General features: G+C 44.8%; 1 protein-coding gene across 1 annotated transcript; it reads left to right on the top strand.

Annotated features, from left to right (window-relative positions):
* The first annotated feature begins 237 nt into the window (after window positions 1-237).
* Window positions 238-15,892, top strand: IL2RB (interleukin 2 receptor subunit beta). The gene is made up of 6 exons (XM_056846562.1): window positions 238-361; window positions 1,589-1,737; window positions 5,967-6,113; window positions 7,337-7,374; window positions 11,107-11,191; window positions 15,110-15,892. The coding sequence occupies exons 1-6, from the start codon at window positions 238-240 to the stop codon at window positions 15,890-15,892; spliced, it is 1,326 nt and encodes a 441-aa protein (XP_056702540.1).
* The last annotated feature ends 8,980 nt before the right edge of the window (window positions 15,893-24,872 follow it).

Raw genomic sequence — 24,872 nt, forward strand, 5'->3', positions numbered from 1 at the left:
TACACATTTAAACAGCTGATAGGTAGTCTCTTTAAAAACCAGATTCAAGCTTGGATTAATGATCAAAGTAAAACTTCTGTTCTTCCCCACTGCTAATGTAGTTAAGACTTCACATAATGCCTAAAATATTAATCTGAAAGAGATTTTGGAATGATTTTTAGTCTTTTTTGCTTGGCACTTTCCTTGCACCTCCACCCCACTTGTCTTTGACATACTTCTCCCCCTCCATGCACAAACATGGCTGCCTTCCTGTTCATTTACAGTACTACCAATTTCAGTGATATTTGCATGCACAAAATTGAGTGCAAGAGAGCAATTAAACTTGACAGTACAACTCCTGCAGTGAGAGCTGCAAACACAGGTAATTGAACAAACACAGATTTCCTCTTCCCACCATTGTTTAACCTGCCCTACTAAAGAAACCCAAGCGATTGCCATTTTAAATATACAGGAGCTGTATCAAAAGGCACCACGTAGGAGGGGGCAGACAGTAAATACCTAGGGTTGCCAGGTCCCTCATCGCCATCGGCGGGAGGTTGTTGGGGCGGAGCCTGAGGAGGGTGGGGTTTGGGGAAGGGAGGGACTTCAATGCCATAGAGTCCTATTGCCAAAGTGGCCATTTTCTCCATGAGAACTGATCTCTATTGGCTGGAGATCAGTTGTAATAGCAGGAGATCTCTAGTTACTACATGGAGGTTGGCAACCCTATAAATATCACGGAATGGCCACCAACAACTGCTGCTGTGGTGTTCCACCTTGTGACAGAGCTGCTCTTTAAGTATGACCACTGTGGTCTGCAGAAGATGTGACAGTACTGAGTGGCTGCAGAAGATGTGACAGTACTGAGATCACCTGGCCATCTTTCTCCTGCTTCCAAGATTATAGAGTTGCATTAACCAATGCAGCATTCTCTAGATTAGAGACTCTGCTCAGCCAAGGAGCCCTGTTTTTGTAGGTTGATATGTACGGTTGCCAGCTCTGGGTTGGGAAATGCCTGGAGATTTTTGGGGCAGAGCCTGAGAAGGGTGGGGTTTGGGGAGGGGAGGGACTTCAATGCCATAGAGTTCCTCTTCGCCACCGGCTGGAGGTTTTTGGTGCGGAGCCTGAGGAAGGCTGGTTTGGGGAGGGGAAGGACTTCATTGCCATAGAATCCAATGGCCAAAGCGGCCATTTTCTCCAAGTGAACTGATCTCTATTGGCTGAAGATCAGTTGTAACAGCAGGAGATTGCCAACCACCACCTGGAGGTTGGCAACCCTAGGTACAGATGAATAAAAGAGAAGGACAAATGGCCACCACAGTTGAGAGCATAGTGGTTCTCCCCTGCTGCATTGTGCTCCAGTTCCTACACATGACAACCATCAAATGAAAACCACTGGTGAGGTGTACACATTTTTTTTTATTTCTATGGCCCAGCCACATAAAGAACAGATGGGTCAAGTCGAAGGCCTGTGTGCTGAGGCTCCTGGGCCCAAGAAACACCCCTGTTCTAATGGAGAGGGTTTCTGTTCTGCCTCAGGGTTTAACAGATTTGTTTCTGTTGTTGCTAGTGATAGTTACAGTGCTTCGCTTGCTCTCTTCCTCTCCAGTTCAGCTCCGGCCTCCTCACAATGTCCAAATGGAAAGTGACAGGAAGCCTTCCTACAACTTGACGTGGCAGCTCCCTAATGTCTCTCATTACCTCAATGGGTGGCTGGAGTATGAAGTATGTTACAAAAAGCCAGATGATCCTGATAAGGTGAGTGTGAGGCGACATCCCTACAGATGGCAAACAGTTGTGTATATTTGTTGTTTCAGAGGGTAATTGCGAAGCCAAATGGTCATGTCTCAAAAGGGAGAAGGGGGTGGAGATTTTTAGAGTTTAGGTTTCTTATCATGTGTGCAGACCTGGTGATAGTCCACAGAGTTCTTGTCTGTTTGGAGGGTTTAGGCCTCCAAAAACTTTGACTCTACCAAAGTTTTCATGGGCTATCTCAGAAAGGTGTGCAGAAACTACAGTTTGATACACAACACATCTGCCAAAGTCTTGACTGGGGCTTGTCTTACAACAACGTTATTGTACCAACTACTTTGGCTTCCAGTAGGGTTACCAACTCTGGGTTTGACCATTACTGGAGATTTGGGAGTGGAGCCTGGGGAGGGTGGGTTTAAGGAGGGGATCTCAACAGGCTATAATGCAGGGGTGCGGAACCTTTTTTCCGCCAAGGGCCATTTGGATATTTATAACATCATTCGCGGGCCAAACAAAATTATCAACTTTAAAATTAGCCGACCAAGCCCCAAGCAGGCAGATGACCCCCCACCCTGCCCCAGATGACCCCCCACCCTGGCGCGGGCAAGCAGGCAGGCATCCAACCGGTGGCACTCTCTTGTAATATGGAGGGAATACGTTTCTCCTTAGCCCAGGTGGGAAAGGGTTAACACAGTTTCTTGGGCGGCCCTAACAGCTCCATAGCTAACGACTCTTCTGCAAGGGGGGAAAAGGTTCATTTTCTCGGCAAAACAAACTCACATCTGCCTTGAATAGAGGCTATTTCTGTCCGCTGGAGGGGGCAGATCGCCAGTCTTAGATCCTTCTGAGCTAGAGATCTTCCAGGACCCACGAAGGGCCAGACCAAATGATTTTGCAGGCCTTAAACAGCCCCTGGGCCTGATGTTCCCCACCCCTGCTATAATGCTATAGAGTCCATTCTCTGAAGCTGTCAATTTCTCCAGGGGAACTGATCTCTGAAGTTTTGACATCAGTTGATATTGTGGGAGATCACCAGGCTTCACTTGAAAGTTGGCAACCCTGTTTCCTAGTAGGATTGCCAGCCTCCAGGTGGTGGCTGGAGATCTCCTGGAAGTATAACTGATCTCTAGACTACAGAGATCAGTTCCTCTGGAGAAAATGGCTGCTTTGGCAGGTGGACTCTATTGCATTATATATTGCTGAGGTCTCCTCCCTCCAAACCTCATCTTCCCTACGGTCCACCCCAACAGGGGGTGGCTGAGAGGAGACATGATAGAGGTCTATAAAATTATGCATGGTTTGGAGAAAGTGGACAGGGAGAAGTTTTTCTCCGTCTCCCATAATACTAGAACACGGGGTCATCTGCTAAAGCTGGAAAGTGAGAGTTTCAAAACAGATAAAAGGAAGTATTTTTTCACACAACGCATAGTTAAATTGTGGAACTCCCTGCCCCAGGATGTGGTGATGGCTGCCAGCTTGGAGGGCTTTAAGAGGGGAGTGGACATATTCATGGAGGAGAGGGGTATTCATGGCTGTTAGTTAGAATGGATACTAGTCATGCTGCATACCTATTCTCTCTAGTATCAGAGGAGGATGCCTATTATTTTGGGTGCGGTGGAACCCAGGCAGGATGGTGCTGCTGCAGTTGTCTTGTTTGTGGCTTCCTAGAGGCACCTGGTTGGCCACTGTGTGAACAGACTGCTGGACTTGATGGGCCTTGGTCTGATCCAGCAGGGCCTTTCTTATGTTCTTATGCTAACATCTCCAGGAATTTCCCACCCCAGAGCTGGCAACCCTATTTCCTAGCCTACTTCACATTGCTGGAATTTTATTTATAAAGCCCTAAAAGGTTTGGGGCCAGGTGACTTTAGCATCTGCTTCTTCCTGTATGAACCTACTTACACACACTTGTGATCAGTGGAGGTCCCTATGAGGTATGGTGGGGAGAGCATGGAAAACAGGGCTTTTTCAGTTGAGACACACTGGCACTGGAATTCTTCACCTTGGGCAGTCCTTCCAGCTCCCTCTATGGCCACCTCTAAGTTCCAGGTCAAGATGTGGTTATTTCAGTGGGCCTTTGACCTGACATGGTATTCCGTTTGATTTCCCTGTTGCTGTTTATATCAGTGAGCTTCAGTGAACACCTCGTTTTTTAATTTTTGTTTTTTTCCTCGTTCATCTTGTCGTTTTTATATCATGTCATGTTCCTCTTTCATTATTTTTATTGTTGTTGGTAGCCACCTGGGTGGTTCCCAACATAGGAAGGAAAGGGTGGGATAGAAATATATGAATAAATCAATAAAAGCAAAGAGCATCTCTGAAAGTGTGCAAATCCCATCAACCAAGTAATGAACCCAAGCAGAAAACAGGGCAAATTAGACGAGGGCTGCTCTTAGGAGTGGTGCCATTGTAGTCTTTCTCTCACAGATCCTCTAGATTGGTTCTTGTATGTTATCCGGGCTGTGTAACCGTGGTCTTGGTATTTTCTTTCCTGACGTTTTGCCAGCAGCTGTGGCAGGCATCTTCAGAGGAGTAACACTGTTGTTACTCCTCTGAAGATGCCTGCCACAGCTGCTGGCCAAACGTCAGGAAAGAAAATACCAAGACCACCGTTACACAGCCCGGATAACCTACAAGAACCAATGAACTCTGACCGTGAAAGCCTTCGACCTCTAGATTGGGTTCAGGAGCTCCCACTAGATTGTCATGGCTGTCACAGAGGCACTTATTAAACCAGCCAGCCAGCCACGCAACAGGCAAGCAGAAGGCTGAAGTCTCACTTGCCAAGGGAGTCACAGGGTGGGGTGCAGGTGCCACATTCCCTATATAGACGTTTGCTCTGCAGATCTCTGTACGATCTGGTGTCTCCTTCATTTAGATGTGAAAAGCCAGACTTCCAGTGCATGAAACAAATAAAGCAGTCTAAAATGATATTAGGAGCCCCGTGGCGCAGAGTGGTAATGCTGCAGTACTGCAGTCCAAGCTCTGCTCACGACCTGAGTTCGATCCCGAGGGAAGTCAGTTTCAGGTAGCCGGCTCAAGGTTGACTCAGCCTTCCATCCTTCCGAGGTCGGTAAAATGAGGACCCAGCTTGCTTGGGGTAAAGGGAAGATGACTGGGGAAGGCACTGGCAAACCACCCCGTAAACAAAGTCTGCCTAGAAAATGTCAGGATGTGACATCACCCCATGGGTCAGGATTGACCCGGTGCTTGCACAGGGGACCTTTACCTTTTTTAAATGATATTGATAAAGCAGTCCTCGGACTAAGAAGAGTCCATAAAACAGCTTTTTTTAAAAAGGTGGAACCCCTTCATTAAAGTGCAGAGACACAGCAGAGATACCTGGACTCAAAGGTGGTGGGGCAGTGCTGTGACTCATGCAGAAACACAGATGTGAGCTCCTCCAAACCTCCAGGTACTAGCTGGAGATCTCTTGCTATTACGACTGATCTCCAGCCAATACAGATCTGTTCACCTGGAGAAAATGGCCGCTTTGGCAATTGGACTCTACGGCATTGAAGTCCCTCCCCTCCCCAAACCATGCCCTCCTCAGGTTCCGCCCCCAAAACCTCCCACTGGTAGCAAAGAGGGACCTGGCAATCCTAGTAGACCATGAACACTCTCAAGCTTAGCCTTTTTACCACACCAAGTGTGCCCGAGCTGCCAGAAATTTTGTAGGACAGAGATAGAAATGGCACATAAGATTTAAATAGGAAGTGAACCTGCTGAGCTCCTGTCCTGACTTACTGTGGGATATCTACTTTATAGGGATGTTACCAAATTTTGCAGTCCGCTGTTCCGACTTGAAAATCGCCAGTTTGTTTCCCTTGTTCAAACAAAACTCAGCAGTCTTTACACCAAAATTGTCCTGTGAAATATGTTGTATTGAACATGATTCTTGCAACAATTGCATATAAACAGTGTGTGACGTATAAATGGCTTTAAAATACTGTAAGAATGCTGTTGGGGGGCGGGGAATGGATGAATTGGGAATGCCAACAATAAAATGAGATAAAATGGAGAAAGCTTAACGACAACAACATACTATGCTAAAAAGAAATGAAAAAGTGGCAGGTGCGTACATTCCTGCTATATGCAATTGTTGGACAACCAAGTGCTAAGATGGAAGAAGTCACTTGAATTATGAGATACCCTGAAGTCCTAGAAAGCAAGCAAGGTAGAAAAATGTTATACAGTGACTGCACCCAATTTCTTTCCTTTTGACTCCACTGCAGGCTTCCACAATCCTGCCTATTAAGCATGATCAGCAGTGGGTAGAAATTGAGACTCTTTCTCCCGGCACAGTGTATGAGGCGGCCGTTCGTGTCAAGGTGAAAGATCACTTGGGAAACACAAGCATATGGAGCCACTGGAGTACAATGGTAAAGTGGAGGACTTACCCAAAAGGTAGAGCTCATCATTTGTCTTTGAAATATTTGACCCTTTTCGGATGTTACAGTCACTTCTACAGCCAGTCATGAACACATGAACACATGAAGCTGCCTTGTACTGAATCAGACCCTTGGTCCATCAAAGTCAGTATTGTCTGCTCAGACTGGCAGCCGCTCTCCAGGGTCTTTCACATCACCTACTTGCCTAGTCACTATAACTGGAGATGCTGGGGGTTGAACCAGGGCCCTTCTGCACGCCAGGCAGATGCTCTACCACTGAGCCACAGCCCCTCCCACTCATACTGGAACCCAGCCAACCGCACGAGTCTAGAGAGTTGTGCTAGCCACTATCCTCCCAGTAGGCATGGTTTCCATGTTGTGTGAACAGCGGGGCTGGGTGTATTTACCATGTGCATGCAGCCTCAGTATATGTGAACACAGACCCTGAAAATTAGTGGTCAGCTCACACGAACTGGAGCTGTACGCACATGATGTTGCCCCTGTTCACACAACATGGCAACAGGACACATCAGGAGGATCTCCACAAGGTTGGGAGGCTCCCAGTAGGCATGATCGTAATGTCTAAATATTGTTTATATCTTAAGTTAATGAATAAATGAACAGTGGTCAGCAATCTCTCTTCCACTAACTTCTACTTTTTTCTTTTTAACTATTCCCAAAGAACCACCCTCGCATAGCTTGCTTCGAGTTCTTCTAGCTTTTGGCATCAGTTCGATCTCCATCTTCCTCATTGCCGCTGTCTTGCTGGTCAAAACACGGATTCCAAAATGGTAACATAGTACTGAAATCTCACTTTCACTCTTCTCTTGTGGGACATTTTCTGTGTTTTTCAGGCAATGGATAGCTGTCTACCATACCAACCCTTCTTAAGAGCCCCCTACTCCCAGGGTAGTTGTAGATCCTTAACCTGATTTGCAAACACTGATGTTATGTTAAGGTTGCCAACCTCCAGGTACTGGAGGAGGAAAAAAGACACCTCTGTACAAATATCCAGGGGATAAGAAAATCAGTACAGGAGCGAATATTATTAGAAATCAACAAATTCTTATTGTGACTACACACATTAATATTACAAAAATAGTCATGTTGACCATCAACATACAAAATGCAACATGCATCAGACACAAAAGGTGGGTAATAAATAGGGTGAGTACACTTCAGTCAATAATCTTTCTATGTTTCTTTTTCCACAGGAGCAGGTTTGTATGGACGAAGGTGTCAATGGACACAAGTTCATCAAGAGGATACGATCGTTTCAAAGTCTCAAAATTCAAATCTTCATCAGTCCTTCATAACAGAAGTCTCATAAATTCCTATGTTATCCATGCTGCACAATCCCCTTAGAGGAAGGAACTTTGAATTTTGCCCTGCTTGGGATATTTTGATATTGCAATACTTTGGCAACCTTACCCTAAGGGGATTGTGCAACATGGATGATAACATAGGAATTTATGAGACTTCTGTTATGAAGGACTGATGAAGATTTGAATTTTGAGACTTCGAAACGATCGTATCCTCTTGATGAACTTGTGTCCATTGACATCCTTTCGTCCATACAAACCTGCTCCTGTGGAAAAAGAAACATAGAAAGATTATTGACTGAAGTGTACTCACCCTATTTATTACCCACCTTTTGTGCCTGATGCATGTTGCGTTTTGTATGTTGATGGTCAACGTGACTATTTTTGTAATATATATGTGTGTAGTCACAATAAGAATTTGTTGATTTCTAATAATATTAGCTCCTGTACTAACCTCCAGGTACTAGCTGGCAATCTCCTGCTATAGAATCATAGAATCATAGAGTTGGGAGGTACCACCAGGGTCATCTAGTCCAACCCCCTGCACAATGCAGGAAACCCACAACCACCTCCCCCCCACACCCCCAGCGACCCCCACTCCATGTCCAGAAGATGGCCAAGATAATTATTACAACTGATCTCCAGCCGATAGAGATCAGTTCACCTGGAGAAAATGGCCACTTTGCCAATTGGACTCTATGGCATTGAAGTTTCCCCCTTTCCAAACCCTGCCCTCCTCAGGCTCCACCCCAAAAATCTCTAGGTATTTCCCAAGCGGGAGCTGGCAACCCTATGTTATGTTCACTTGTTCAGTGGAAACACAAATGTCTAGGAAATTTGGAGATTTTGACCACTGTGTTCACAGAGTAGAGGAGAGAATATGGGGCTCCACTGCAAATGGATAATTCCTATGGAATGCTATGATTCTGACATGTCTTGTCTAAAGTTCTCTTCAGATATTCTAAGTGCATAAAATAAATGTTGGGGATGGGAACATATAATCATGGCAGAAATTTTGCCTCAACTGATGTGGAACACACGCATAGAACCTACATGTGCAGGATTGTCCTTGCATGATTTGGAACCCTGAAAAAAGCTGGGTTACCAATCATGCAGAGGGAGCTGTACTAGCATACATTTTATCCAAACCCTCCAGAGTATGAACATATGGCATGGCATAATTCGTCACCACAATCCCGAACCTACTCCCCACTCTGTGCATGTTCATTGTACACATGTTGTCTGAAAGGGGCGTAAGAAAACCTGAAAAGTTATGGAAGATCTGTGCTCAAAGTGAAATTGAAGTTTTGGCTGGGCCTTACAGCAGTGACAGAGTGATGAGCGCCTATTTTATATAGCAGTTCCCTCCTAACTGCTGTCAGTTGACAGATTGAATGGAGCCTCTGTTATTAGAAGCAGTATACCTCTGAAAGTTGCATGATGTGGACAAATGATAGGATGTGGTTATTCTATCATGCCCTGCCTGTGAACTTTGTAAGGTATCTGGCTAAAGCTAGAAACCATAGAAATACTGGATTTGATGGGCTCTTGATCTGACCCTAGACTCATATAGGATCCCTGACTTCCCTAACTACATGAGAAATTAATTAGAGAAAGCCTGGATTAAATCCCAAAAAATCCTACTCAAACCCCAACTGACCCTAAAAATTGTGCATCCAGAATAAAAGAAACTAACTCTGTGCGCCATGGAGCACTGTATTCCAATCACAGAATTAAGAGTTTTCTGCGTGCACAATTTATTGTCTGAAGGCAGAATCCGGGAGTGTTCACTCAGCATTCTAGATTTTCAAACTGTAACATTTGCAAGTAGACTGTGTGATGTCAGCTCTCAAGCTGGATTTTAACACACAGCACTATGTTGTGGGATCAAAATGTTGGAATCTTGGAGTGGTAGAATGGGATTTAAAGGCCAGACTGCAAGTAAGGGATCACATTTTTAAACTATCCCCTAAGTAAACTTACTACAAGCATAAAACTAGCACACCAAGGGACATGCTGCAGTCCAATCTTTTTTGTGGCAGTCCTCAAACAAAGAAATTTTAAAAAAATTACAATGCGAGATCTCTGAAATTGAGTTAATTCACAGGTCTGAACAATGGACTCCCCCAGGGCTGAATAGGGACTTAGGATTCTTATCTCACTACAGATACTTTCTGCCACCCAGCATTTCCCCTCTGCTCTAATCAAGCTGATTAAAATATGCATTGTACATTTTCATCCTTTACAAGCATTCTTTGCAACAGCCACCTTTTGATTGAGATAAAAGGACTCGGAGATCTACTCTACAGGTGTCTGATGAAGGGACTTTTGAAAGCTTATACCCTGAAACTCTTGTTGGTCTCAAAGGTGCTACTGGACTCAAATCTAACTGTTCTACTGCAGACCAATATGGCTGCCCTCTCGAACTTGTAACATGCTAGTTTTCTGTTTGCAGGGATTTGTATTTTACCGAGGGGCAGCATTTGAAAACAGTATTCCCTTACCTGCAGTCTGAAGTGGTATATAGCCCATTCTACCATTTCACTGATGCAGCTTCAAACAGTGGCAGGGCATATTCATTTCCCCTGGAGCAAATTTCACTCCATCCAAGAGCACATCACAAGAACTCAAGCATTAGGTAATTATTACTCGTGTATTGGTGGTAGTTCCAGATTCCTTCCCTGCACACTTTCTGTCAGTCTCCCATGCATAGATACACAAACGCTCATATTTTTTTTTGTTCTTGCTTAATCATAACAGAAGACAGATACAGTTTAATTTCAGCCAGTTTTCATTCCCATCACTAGATACATGGAAAGTATTAAATAAAGTAAAGAGTATGCTTTGACCTGGATGGCCCAGGCTAGCCTGATCTTGTCAGATCTCAGAAATTAAGCATGGTCGACCCTTGTTAGTACTTGAATGGGAGACCACCAAGGATGTTCAGAGGAAGGCAATGGCAAACAACCTCTGGGACACCATAAATAGGGTGGGATTTGATGGCAATTTCCACCACCATGCCTTGAAAACTCCGTTTCTAATATTGTGCATAGGATCTGTGTTCAAAAAAGCAAAACAAAACCAGCAGTCTTTGATCATATGCTGAATGCCTTTCACCTTTTCAAACAACGCAAAGAACGGTGTGATGGTTGCAAATATTTCACATGAGAAATGTGGTTGTGCAGACTGGCACAGAAAAACAGTGTTTGCCACAACAGTATTGGATTGGTCTGCAGAGTCACAAGATTGCTACCGTCACTGTATAGATCAGATGACCTAGAGGCATGCAGTAGTCTTTTCAAAAATTAGCACGGGTGGCCTTCGGCTATGGGGTGAGGAGACAGTCCGTAGTCTGGGACCCTGAGCTACACTTCCCTGGATTTCTGAGATTTTAAGTAGCTGCCCTGATGGCTTTCAGTGATTCTAATCCACCCTTTTGTTGTATTTTGAAGGGGGAAATGTCATGTCCTGAGATCTTGTTCATACTGTTATGGAGCACTCGGTTAAATCTTTAAGTATGACAACAGCTGTCACATTGGTTGGTGTTCCCTGCCGTTCATATAACTGCCTGACAATCCTCAGGGTTGTTTTCTCTTTTTGGTAATGTTCAGTGGCTGCTGTTCTTCAGAGCTATATTCACTCCCAAACGTTCCCTGCTATAGGCTTCAGAAGGTGCTAAGGATCGATTTACCAGACCCAGCTGAGTTCTTCCCATCTCTCACAGTTGTCCATGGAGGAGATGCTCAGGTAAGCAGGCTAGGTGATTAGGGAATTGAGGATAAAGAGACCCAACCAGGAAGAGGACAAGGAGAATAGAGAGAAATGGAAGCCTGTCTTCTATAGTAGGCTATGGCAGTAGCGCTTGCAGGACAGTGTTGCCAAGCCTGCCTCTCACTGGGGTATTTGTTTTAAATTTGGTTTTCAATTGTTTGCTATTTGGCTAATTTGCCTATAGTTGTAGAGGTTGGAATCTCTTATCTGTGCATGGCTCTATGGCGAAGAAGTTTTAGGATAACAGGCAAACCAGTTGTGAACTCAGGGGTGAGTACAGCCAGTGTGGTGTAGTGGTTAAGAGCAGTGGAGCGGTGGGCTCTGATCTGGAGAACTGGGTTTGATTCCCCACTCCTCCACATGAGCAGCGGAGGCTAATCTGGTGAGCTGGATTTGTTTCCCCACTCCTACACACGAAGCCAGCTGGGTGACCTTGGGCCAGTCACAGCTCTCTTAGAGCTGCTCAGCCCCACCTACCTCACAGGGTGTCTGGTGTGGGGAGGGGAAGGGAAGGTGATTGTAAGCCGGTTTGATTCTTCCCTAAGTGGTAGAGAAAGTCAGCATATAAAAACCAGCTCTTCTTCTTCTTCTTCAAGGACCTACACATTGCATGGGAAATCCAGGCTCAGATCTCCTGCCTGACTTTTAATTTTAAAAAGCATCCATGGGTGGAGGAGAAGGTGATTTGTTTCAGGATCAGGATGCAGGAGGAGGGATAGGTTTAAGCCTCCCCCTTGTACCATTTTCCTGAAAACAGCTCAGGAGCACATGACTTTATTTGGAAAAGTGCACGGGAAAAATGTTAAAACCCCTTCCTCCATGTCGTTCTGTTCCAAAAATCCAGGTCCCTTCCCTTAACCTGTGTCAGCTTTTTAATGTCAAAAAACATGTCAGGAGAGTTGATCCCAGATATCCCACATAATTCAGCCCTGAGCCTGCTCTCCTCTTTTTATTTCCCCCCCAGTTTTTCCTTTGTTTTTCTTATTATTTTATACACACACACATTTTTTGTTCCTAGCTATAAATACAGACTTAAAAAATAAAATAAAGTTGAACTATAGCTTGCCACTTCGGATGTAATGGAAACTTGTGCTTTGCACTAAACAGAAAGTAATGGATTAAACCGGAGTTCAAAGTTTGGGGAGGGGGGGGGGAAGCAGGCAAGCACAAGACTCACTCATCTAATGGCAAACTGTGGTTCAGAGTTACATGTGAACTGACCTGATGCTGAAAATAATAGTGGGAAATGCAGAAGACCAATAGGAAGCAGCTGCCTGATGGAAGCGTTGTTCAAGCTTTGAGTCCTATTGATTGGGTTGCCAACCTCCAGGTGCTAGCTGGAGATCTCCTGCTATTACAACTGATCTCCAGCCGATAGAGATCAGTTCACCTGGAGAAAATGCCCGCTTTGGCAATTGGACTCCATGGCATTGAAGTCCCTCCCCTCCCCAAACCCTCCCCTCCTCAGGCTGCGCCCCAAAAACCTCCTGCTGATGGCGAAGAGGGACCTGGCAACCCTACCAAATGATAAGGAGAAAAGCAGCATTTAAATATTTTACATAGTTATGGCCTCCCATGTTAAGGGGAATTGGCCCCAAATAGCAGCGTCTCTTCTGAAAGTTGGCTCAGCAGCACAGAGCATCCACAATGCCTTCTCCCTGTCTATCTGCTTCCCATTTACTTTCAATATCATTATTTTGGCCAAAATGCTCAGTACTGCTGCGTTGAAATGCAGAATGAATTCGTTTCCTTCTTCCATTAATCTTTCAAGCAACCAGACATAGCCGTGCCCACAATACAATAACATTTCAGAATCTCTGCTTCGCTGGCTGAATTAAAGTCGTTAATGCCAGGTATATTAGCGAAATCTTGAAAATGCTTCCCTAAGATGCTCGGGGCTCAGGCTTTGGTGGATCTGAGGGTCAAACCAGACATCATGTAGGAAATCTGTAATTAGAATCTCCCTGGTTGTTTTGCTTTTACTAATGAAGGTCCCCATGTGGCTGCTTTGAAGACCTGGGCACAGAAAGATGTTTGTTTGTTTGTTTATTTATTTATTTATTTATTTATTAGACTTGTAACCCGCCCTCCCCAGCAAGCGAGCTCAAGTTTGACCCTTTCATCCCACATTGCTTCCCCAGTCATTCATTCATTCATTCATTCAAACCTTTATTGGCATAGAACTTTTAAGACTTCCCCAGTCTAAAGCACCATTTTCTCTTCCCTTCCCCATCAGGGAGAAAGAGAGGGGCCATTGAGCCAAAGACCGGTGTGGATATTGTACCTGTCTCCCCATTCTCCAAGCTAATGGCAACTTTTGGGGAGACAGTGGTTTAGATCAGGGAGATTGCATGGTCAGAAGCCCCCCCCCCCACTACTCTCCCAATCTCCAAAGAGTAGGGCTGCTAATTAGTAACCAAAAAAGGAGGTGGGAGTCTACTTATGGATCTTCTATGGCCATTTATGCATGGCTGTTTCCTCGCTGTCACCCTGCCGACTACTTCGGGGCTTTGCTTTGATTATGCATGCATTTTCTGATGGTCAGAGGTTGCCTCACTCTCCCCATGCTTTTCCGTGCATTTTCCTCACGTTTTCTGGATGCTGGCTAAACATAAATCCACAAAACGTGGGCAAAATGCAGGGGAACGCAGGGAGAGCAAGGCTACCTCTGATGGTCGGAAAATGCAAGCATAATCAAAGCAAAGCCCCGATACAGTCAGGTATCACTGTATGATCACAAGTGTGGAGTGATCACAAGGAAACAGCCATTCATTAACAGCCTTTGTCATATATAGTTTGAACCTCAGAGGGGAAAAAGTTCTGGAGAATATAAGTCAAGGGAAGTTATTCTCTTAGGCAGGGTCTGACAAATGCCAGGTGCCGGAAATGTCACTGTTGTGCCCAGTATTTTCAACAAATTATTTTATTGTAGTGTCTCTCACCATTTCTCACTGTAAGTTCACAGCTTATTTATCATTTTATGCCAACAATATTTTGTTGGATGACATTAAAATAAATGGGCATAAAGTTTTTATCATTGCTCATTTATATGTACATGTACATTTACCCCTTTCCTTAGTGGTCAACGAATTCATTGATTAACCAGCTGCTTTTTGGGCCGGCCCCCCAGAATCAATTAAATGGAGCTTTTAAAAGCAATAATGAAAGTATGAGAAACTGGGGAGAATAGGCTAGAAGAAGAAGAGTTGGTTTTTATATGCCAACTTTCTCTACCACTTAAGGGAGAATCAAACCAGCTTACAATCACCTTCCTTTCCCCTCCCCACAACAGATACCCTGTGAGGTAGGTGGGGCTGAGTGTGTGTGACTTGCCTAATGTCACCCAGCTGGCTTCATGTGTAGGGGTGGGAAAACAAACCCAATTCACCAGATTAGCCTCCGCCACTCCTATGGAGGAGTGGGGAATCAAACCTGGTTCTCCAGATCAGAGCCCACCGCTCCAAACCACCGCTCTTAACCACTACACCAGATTGGTTCTCACTATACCATGCTGGCTAGGTTTTTGTTGCAGTGATGACAACAAGGCTTACCCCTATTTTTATTTATATACTGCAATGCATTTGTCATTGCTTTAATAAAATCCCAATAAACAGTGAAGGTGTTAGGATGAGGTTCTGTGGTAGCGATAATTTAGAAATATGGTCATTAAAAAACAAAATCCTAACGGTTTAAAAATGAGTCTGGCTTCTAAATTTCTGGATTGGTTTCTAGAGCCAAAGCAAATTGGTCAAGACCTGCTGTATGGGAATATCATGCAGCTATGTTATGGATCCCCTTATGTGGAAGTAGACAGAGAGTCCCGAGTGTTACACTGCAGATGTTCTGAAGATCATCCTTTGTATTTTGTGTACATTTCCCCCTTAAACTGAACAGAAGTGGCTATCCTCTCCATTATCCATGGATTCCTTCCACATCGCTGTTGCATCCCCAGATGTCTCTGTGCTTGAGGTACTGCAGAAAGGCAACCAGGAGCCTTGCCTCCTCCTTCCCAAGGAATATCTTACTCCTGTGGATGCTCTAGAGACCAGTGGACATTCCTTATCCAGCTGTTTTGTCAACCGAGGCTACTTTTTCTTCCACCATCAGTCCCTTGAGATTGAGCCTTGCAAGGTGTACTTCACATATGACCCTTTTGCTCAAGAAGACAGTGGCAGTGAGGATGGTGACTCCTACCAAGCACTCCACACAACAGGCAACCATCCACCACTGCCTTCCCACAGCCTCATGGGGAGCCAAGAGGGTGTTTCATTGCAGAGAGAAATGAAGGAACCAACTCAGAAAGTTCATCAGACCATCAGCCCTACATCCATGGGGAGATCTCCACCTGCTCCAGCAATGGAACAGGGTGAGACCCAGAAAGACAGCGACGGCATCTTTCCAGTCTGCATTTCTCCGCACAGGTCTGCCATAGGTGTTCCAGGTGTCCATGAGCAGCCTAGCAGCAATGCTAATGGAATGGAGGTAATTACAGATGTCGCAACTCACGCCAGCTCTCTAATAGGAGGTAATACGCCTTCGTTTCTCCAGCCCATCATTCTGAATCCAGGCAAAGCCAGTGACCTCTGCAGAACTGCATCCTCTAGCCAGGTCCCTAACTCTGAGGCCTACTTGTCCTTGAGGGAGCTCCAAAGCCAATACAACCATCAGTCTGTCTGAATTTTTGTTGGAAGAATACTTGGCCACTTCATTGCTGACCTCCATTTCCAGATCATTAGTGAACAAATTAAATAGCACTGGTTCTCCAAACACCTATCCAGAGCAGTTTCATGGTTGTCATAGATGAACTTCAGAGTTCATGGTTGTCATAGATAAAATGCAGATAGTTTGTTATTTGTTTGTTACTTGTCGAAGGCTTTCACGGTCAGAGTTCATTGGTTCTTGTAGGTTATCCGGGCTGTGTAACCGTGGTCTTGCTACGATCAGCAAAAGACAAAAGAGACCCCCTCACCTCTGCAGGAGTATATCGTATACCTTGCAGCTGTGGAGAAGTTTACATCGGGACCACAAAACGCAGCATACAAACAAGGATAAAAGAACATGAAAGATACTGCAGACTTGGCCAACCTGAGAAATCAGCAGTGGCTGAACATGGACTGACACAAACAGGACACAGGGTCTTATTCCAGGACACTGAAAGACTGGACAATTCTACCAACTATTTTGTCAGATTGCACAGAGAAGCCATTGAAATTCATAAACATCAGCACAACTTTAACAGAAAAGAGGAGAGTTTAAGAATGAATAAGGCTTGGCTTCCTGTTCTGAAAACCTCCAGACTAACAAAGACAACATTCAACAATAGCCATGCAGATTAGCTTTGGGTTACACACATTAACAGATCACTTCAGGATACAATGGTTCCATATTAACATACCATACCCTCATTAGCACATTATCTTGATACTTACAGGACAATGATTAGCACATTACTTTTGCAGGACAATACTCAGCTCAAACGCAACCCCTTTCTGACTATATATTACTCTTCCTACACCCTTGACACTGAGAGACACTGTCCTTCAGTGTTACTACTGTGAAGATGCCTGCCACAGTTGCTGGCGAAACATCAGGAAAGAAAATTCCAAGACCACGGTTACACAGCCCGGATAACCTACAAGAACCAATGTTTGTTACTTGTTTGTTATTTGTGTCTTGGTCAGAAACCTTGCCCTAACCTGGATGGCCCAGGCTAGTCAAATCTCATCAGATCTTGAAAGCTAAGCAGGGTCAACCCTGGTTAATATTTGGATGGGAGACCACTAAGGAAGTCCAGGGTTTCTACACAAAGGTAGACAATGGCACACCGCCTCTGTTCATCTCTTTCCTTAAAAACCCTACGGGTTCACCATAAGTCGGCTGTGATTTGACAGCACTTTCCATCAACACCTCCAGGAACCTTCCTTGCACAAAGGCTTATGACCCAAGGTGATTAATCTTGCCAACAGACGCCAGCAACCTCACAGCCTTCAATAGCAGTGCTTCCAACCGCACTGGTGCAAACTAAAGGACATCTTAGTGATCTGTGCACTTAAATGATCAGGCCCAACCGTGACCCCTGGGGCACTGATTCCCCCTACTATGCAGATACAAAAGCAGCCTCAAAACATAAAGAAATGAAACCCATCCATCATGGCTACTGTCCAACCAAGAACTGCATGGCTCAGTGGTCCAGTTGGACTAACTGCGGGGACAAAATGAACTGATCTGAGGCTCAACTCACAGGAAAGGAATGGCTGCCAAAGAAGACACGTTTGCCTGATAAAGGTGAGGTCTCCTGACACAAAGTCCTTAGCAGGCCTGCCTGTAATCCCACTGCATACTTCCATCCTGGGCAAAAATGCTGCAGTTAATCCTGCTTGCTGCTTCTTGTTGTTTAACCAGCTTCTGATCCAAGAGAATCTCTTATCTCAGAATTGATATGTTTACTTGGGAGTCTTTGGAGAGGGTGGAAGTCCAAGTATATAATGATTCACCCTCATCTACATGCACATTAACATTCCTGAAAAGCTCCAACACAGCTGGTGAAGCAGGATATCCTTTTGCAGAAGTTATGCTGATCCTTCTTCAGTGGGGCTATTTCTGTGAATGCTTCATAATTCTGGGGGTTACCGCACTTGTATTCCCAGCGATTAAGAGTTTGAAAACGTATTAAGTTGTATTAAGAGTTTGAAAACGTTTTAAAAAATACTGTTCACACTTTCTGTGTATTCCCACCAATGTATTAAGAGTTTGAAAACGTTATAAAAAATACTGTTTGCACTTTGTTTGGCCCCTTTAGCTGTGAAGACGTCTTCCAACCATTTATAAGCCGTGGTATCCAAAAACCCTTTTAAAGCGATGTTTTTTACAACATTTTCAAACTCTTAATACATCGCTGGGAATACAAAGTGCGGTAACCCCCTTTGTTTGGCCCCTTTAACTGTGAAGACGTTTTCCAACCATTTATAATAGTATCCAAAAACCCTTTTAAAGCGATATTTTTTATAACATTTTCAAACTCCTAATACATCGCTGGGAATACAAAGTGCAGTAACCCCCACTGTCTTTAACAGCGGCTTCCACTGATTTGCCCAGAACAGGCATTAGTATAACTAGCCTGTAAATTTCCACATCGCTCCTGGATCCCTTTTTTAAAAATAGTATTATACTTGCCACTGTCCAATGTTCTGATACAGGGCCTGATTTTTAATGACAAGTTGCAAATTATTGTTAGTAAATCAACAGTTTAGCATCTGAGTTCTTTAAGAATTCTCAGGACACTGAGAAAACTGGACATGGTGACGTGTTGATTTTTAATTTGTCCATTAGCCCCCAAACATCATCTTGCATCATGGCTAATCAGTAACTTTCTTGTAACCAACAGAGGTTCTTATACCTCTGTTCTGCACTTTGGTATCTATGATTTTTTTTTCCAGCATCTGAAACCTACACACTGAATATGGATAGGTATTTAAATACATAAGCTATACACACGTATAATGAATGCATGTAGAAGATCCCAGGTTCAATTCCCCGAGTCTCCAGTTAAAAAGATTAGGTGATGGGTGATTTGGAGGACCTCCACCTAAGACCCTAGACAGCCACAGTCAGTCTGAGTAGACAATACTGACCTTGATGGACCAAGGTTCTGATAAGGAAGCTTCATGTGTTCAGTAGTAAAGCATCTGCTTGTCATGTATAAGTGTACTAAACTCCACCCATCTGACCAATTCTTCTCTACCCATCCATGGCTCTCCCTGACCTTCTACATGCCAAGCAGATGCAATATCACTTGCAAGGGTTCTTGTCACCACTGTAATTTTTTTGTATCTAGAAAGCAGCTCTAATTATTTTAATAAAATTCATTACTTTAATCCAATTGCTACTAATTAAAAGTCCTTTTGTAAAAAAAAAATTAAAAGTCAGGTAAATCTGTGTACCAGGTGGGGTGCTACACCCACTGGTCCCACCTTGGCTGCTGTGCATGACTCTACAGGAGGAGGCACCATCAGTTAGCAAGATTTAGCAAGAGCAAGGCATTGGCAGAAAAACAAGCAAGCAATGGGAGAAATAGTTTGCTAAGCAGATAGAGCTGCTTGATGTAGAGATCGGAAGGCTTGAGGGGAGGGAAATGGAAAGATTCAGGAAAATATTGTCTTCCCCCCCCCCCATTTTTCCAAGGCTGTTGTTTCAATTTTTCTGATGGAACGCAGGAATCTCCCTTATATTGATCCGTCAAGGTCAGCATTGTCTACTCTGACTAGCGACAGCTATCCATGGTCTTAGGTTAGGGTTGCCAGGTCCCTCTTTGCCACAGGCGGGAGATTTTTGGGGCTGAGCCTGAGGAGGGTGGGGTTTGGGGAGGGGAGGGACTTCAAAGCCATAGAGTTCAATTGCCAAAGCAGCCATTTTTCTCCAGGTGATCTGATCTCTATCGGCTGGAGATCAGTTGAATTAGCAGGAGATCTCCTGCTACTACCTGGCAGTTGGCAACCCTACCTTAGGTGGAGGTCTTTCACATCATTTCCTACTTTATGCCTTTAACTGGCAATTCTGGGGAGTGTACCTGAGGTTATCTGCATGCCAAGCAAATGGTCTAACACTAAGCCACAGCCTCTACCCAGAAAAACTGGAAAAATTGCGAAGTACTGAAAAAGGCCCATATGAAACAGCTTCTCTTTTAGAACAAGTGAAACTATTCTTCAAGCAAGGTTTTTCACGCTCAAAATGCATCACAAAAAGAAGTCCTCAAACTTTTTAAAAAAATTCCAGTGGGAAAAGATAGGAAATTTGGGAGAGCACTGGGAAAAACAACCCTCCTATGAAATACTTTCCTTTTTGTGTGAGAAAAATCTTGTCTTAAAAAAGGATTTCACTCATTCCGCATGTACAACATCAAAAAGACTAGTGACTTCCTCAGGGGGAAGGGGGAAATGCCCCATTGCAAACAGAGAGGGTGCACCACCGAAAGAGGTGGTGCAGCCACACCACCACACCACAATTCAAGGGGGCGTTCCCAAGGCGAAAGGGGTGAGGAAGCTAACGTCAGCTCCACCCCTTGGAAAGACACACACACACCCTGCAATGCCAGCACGGCTTGCCGCTTTTGGGATTTAGGTCCCAGTGCAGCAGCGGATGCCCACACTGCTCCAAGGCACCCAAGCACCTGTGTGTGTGCCAGCCAGGATGGCGTAAATGTCCGTTACCCCGGGTTAAACAGGCACTTACGCTGGTGTGGGGTCATGCCGGCTCATATGGAGCTTCACCCACCCCCTCAGGAATGAGCTCTTAAGGAAAGCAACTTCTAGGCGTGGAATGCAAAAAAATATAGAATAATAGTAAAATATTTAAAAGAGAAGGAAGAGCAATTAGAAAAAAATAATAAGAGTGAGATAAGAGAATGGAAGAACAAAACAGGTTCTGTGGGGAAATTCTCTTTTGTATCAGGTACGATCTGGGGCCAAGTCGTTATTTAGAGAGGGCCAGGCAAGGATTAGGAGACAAGCCTGTCTTGCCTGTTTGACTAAAGTAGGCCTGGATCTAGGCATTTATTACTGCACAGTAATGGACCTCCAAAAAACTGGCAACTTCAAATTTAAAGGCAGAGGATGGAGTTGTACTATAGGATGCTATAAGGGGAGGGGCTGCGGCTCAGTGGTAGAGCATCTGCTTGGCACGCAGAAGGTCCCAAGTTCAATCCCCGGCATCTCCAGTTAAAGGGACTAGGCAAGTAGGTGATGTGAAAGACCCCTGCCTGAGACCCTGGAAAACTGCTGCCGGTCTGAGTAGACAATACTGGCTTCGATGGACCAAGGGTCTGATTCAGTATAAGGCAGCTTCATGTGTTCATTCAAACTGGGTCCTGAAGCAGATATCCATTATGAAAGCATATTCTTCAGTAGTGTCCCCACATCCCTGGGCAATGCTGAGACCTGAGGTGCCCCCACCCCCGGTTTTGGGAGCATCCATGGCCCAAGCACCTGATTCCCAGGGGCTCTTTTTGGAGCGCTATGTAATTGCTAAAGCTCTCTAGGCTGAGATGCCTCCCATGATAAATGAAATCCCCAGGAATAAAAGCCAGGTGATTTATAAACAATTTAAATTAATGCTCCCCCACACACACACAACTCTACTATCAATAAAACCTGTGCTGGATATCTTTCCATACTTGCGTTTTAAAAAAAAGATTTTTGCAATAAAAAGTAACCTAATTTCCAGCTATAACTGGAGAAGTGTAGTGATGCCTACCGGCTTTTTGCCTTGCAGAACAAAAATAACCCATGATTTGATTGTGATATGATTGCTGAGTAGCGCAGCTCCTAGCCTTTGCAAAAGGAAAATTGTCTAATTGATACTGCCTGTTGCTTCCCTTATTTGAAATCATCACCTAATTAGCAACCCAGATGGAATGAGCTCATCCAATTCGCTGTCTTTGCCAAAAATTAATTTTCAAACTATTGATTCCAATCCAATAAAAGTTCAATTAATATTTGTCATGCTCCTTCCTTGGTTTGAGGCAGATATACTGTTACTACAGTAAGGCAGTGCAGAAGTACTACATTTACTCCAGTGCTGCAAAGGCAAGAGATTGCTCACATGTGTATTCCATCACCCAATTTCTTTATTTCTTGGTCTTTTGTACTCATATTCAAGCATGGGAAATCCCAATGCTAATTCCTTCCATTAAAGATTTTCAAAAATATATAAGCATGGCGTGAAGTTCTGAGGGTCTTCTGCAGTGTTTTATGGGCATGCCTTCCAGTTTTCTAGGAACCCCATGGTGCAGAGTGGTAAGCTGCAGTACTGCAGTCGAAAGCTCTGCTCATGACCTGATTTCGATCCCGACAGATGTCGGTTTCAGGTAGCCGAAGGTTGACTCAGCCTTCTGTCCTTCCGAGGTCGGTAAATTGAGTACCCAGCTTGCTGGGGGTAAAGTGTAGATGACTGGGGAAGGAATGGCAAGCCACCCCGTAAACACAGTCTGCCTAGTAAACGTCGGGATGGGATGTCACCCAATGGGTCAGTAATGACCCAGTGCTTGCACAGGGGACTACCTTTACCTTTTTACCTTCCAGTTTTCATAAATCCACACCAATTCATTTCCACTTGGAGACAGCCCTCATGTTTTCTTATTCAGTTGCTCAGGTTGTAAAGTTGGGATTATCTGAATATTTATTTATGTTAGACTCTTGCTGTGTAATATTTGTCAGAAAGGAGAGGTCTATTGAATTTCAGTTCTGAGACGGAGAAGATCTCACAAAAGACAAAAAAAGAGTTTATCCTGATTATAGAACAGGAAACCATGAAATACCAAAGCAGTGCTGTGCTGCCACCTTGAAAATGTTGCATCGGTTGGCGGTTCTCGGTCTAATATTGTGGTAGCCTGTATGCGAGGCTAGCCTCATTTGTTTGCTATGTTGTTTATTTTAGAAAAATAGGAAATGAATAAGAGCCTTTTAATTGTTTATTAAACTGATCTGACAATGAAAAACGCTGTGTACAAGTCTGGCTTTATTTCTGTTTGCATCTCTGCAGGGTTGTGAATAGGCTTACCAATTGCCCAGTGGGGTTGGGAAAAATCCCCCTTCCCCTGCCAATCTACTGGGCTGCCCGCCAACCAGCTGAGGGTCGGCGGGCAAAAGACAGGGGGAGGCATGTGATGTGCACTTGCGCGCCCCGTGTGCTGTGCCAACATCGCTTCGGAAGTGATGTGGACACTCTAGCAACCTCCAGTGAAATGCTATGAAAACCATAGAGTTTTGGTGGAGATTGCTAGAGAGTCTGCATCGCTTCCGGGTAAACCCAGAAGTGACGATGGCGCATTGTGCAGGGTGCTCGCGCGAATCACGTGTCCCCCCAGCCACTTCCCCGCAAAGCTCCTGCCGGTGGAGGGAAGGGACCTGGCAACCCTAACTGTCAAACCAGTATGGGCCTCTAGACAAAGATTATCTTAGTGTTCCTTTCTCATTGAGAAGAATCCACACAAGATGCTTGATTAGAACAGGCATTCTGTTATTGTCCCCCAGTGGCATCTATCCTAGGGTTTTCAGGCTGTACCTAGCAACCAGCAGGCAGTTTGGGAGTGGGGACATGGGGGGGCTTGATGCTGTGTGTGCCATTATGTCATTTCCAGCAAATACCCAGAAGTGACATCAAGTAGCTCTAGGAATCACTGGAAGCTCTATGGAGCTACCCTTCATCACTTCCAGATAAGGCTGCCAATCTAGTGTTCTTCCTAGTCTATATTCTGTACCCAGCTTGCTGGGGGTAAAGGGAAGATGACTGGGGAAGGCACTGGCAAACCACCCCGTAAACAAAGTCTGCGTAGTAAATGTCGGGATGTGACGTCAGCCCATGGGTCAGGAATGACCCGGTGCTTGCACAGGGGACCTTTACCTTTACCTTTAGGACAGAATAAACTTTGGTAACATGTTGTGGTGGGAGTAGCTTGGGATATTTTTCATTATGCAAAAGTAACTCATTTAAGGTGGCAACCACTGCTATAAATGGCTCTATCCTATGGGCTTGGCTAAAGTGTAACAGTTCGGAGGAGCCAGAGACTATGACAAAAGAAAGGCAACGCTTCTGCATGACTGCTGGTATCTACTCAATGGGCCTGACAAGGGCTCTGTCCAATGACTAGGGTTGCCAACCTCCAGGTACTCGCTGGAGACCTCCTGCTATTACAATTGATCTTTAGCCAATAGAGATCAGTTCACCTGGAGAAAATGCCCCCTTTGGTAATTGGACTCTATGTCATTGAAGTCCCTCCTCGAACCCTGCCCTCCTCAAGCTCTGCCCCAACAACCTCCCGCCAGTGGCAAAATGGGACCTGGCAACCCTACCAATGACTCATCAGAATTTGGAGAGGGTGACCTTCCAGGCTAAAGAGAGGGGGAGGTGTGTGTGTGTAGTGGAGAAAGAGTAACAGATTCTGGAAAAGACAGTGAAAGAAGCAGGTAGACATTGCTGTGCGTTGGCTGAAATACTTTCGGGGTGCAGGATCTCCCTCTGGGATCTGATATATGGTGGGAGATCTGTGGAAGATCTGTTGCTCTATCCCTCCTTGCCTCCATCTCTTCTCTATTTACATATATTGTACATACAGTTTCATACATAAAGGCCCCAAGGACTATATCCCTTTCAGGATACAAAAGGACGAACGAGACTGCAAAGAGGAGGACTGAGGCGCAATACCTCACTGTCCTTGTTGCCTTTGTTTGTAACACAACCGTAGCCCAGAACAACGATTTCAGGGAGGGGTGCATCTATCCATTTTGTGGACAGGTGCGGTACAGACAGAGGCAGCGTAGCTTTGCCATTTAGCAGCACCTTGACATCTTTGCCAATGTCCCTTGCTGGTGGTATATGAAGTGACGCACAACATCCCCATGGAAACATGGCTGTTGAGAACCAAATTCAGCTCCAGTGGGTGGGTGCACCTCTTTTGCAACCAGGTCTAATTTTGGCCTGCTTGTGTCCTTGTCTTATTCAGACACTCGGATGCCATGGTGATGATGATGAATTTGGTATGAATGTCGAATAGGATTCATTTTTTCATTCTTTCTTCAAGTAGCAAAGCCCCAGAAAGACCACATTCCATGAGAAAATAATGTCTTCCGGGGAGTCAGCACACATGCTGGGCAGCCGGAAGAGC

The sequence above is a fragment of the Euleptes europaea genome, chromosome 3 (genome assembly GCF_029931775.1).
Source record: "Euleptes europaea isolate rEulEur1 chromosome 3, rEulEur1.hap1, whole genome shotgun sequence".
Taxonomy (NCBI): Eukaryota; Metazoa; Chordata; class Lepidosauria; order Squamata; family Sphaerodactylidae; genus Euleptes; species Euleptes europaea.

What these genes read in the sequence shown, in the direction of transcription:
- IL2RB (XM_056846562.1), top strand. Translation starts at nt 238, where the DNA reads ATGGCTGCCTTCCTGTTCATTTACAGTACTACCAATTTCAGTGATATT. An exon ending in AGTGAGAGCTGCAAACACAG is followed by an intron (nt 362 to 1,588) that starts GTAATTGAACAA and finishes CTTCCTCTCCAG; the next exon opens with TTCAGCTCCGGCCTCCTCAC. An exon ending in AGCCAGATGATCCTGATAAG is followed by an intron (nt 1,738 to 5,966) that starts GTGAGTGTGAGG and finishes ACTCCACTGCAG; the next exon opens with GCTTCCACAATCCTGCCTAT.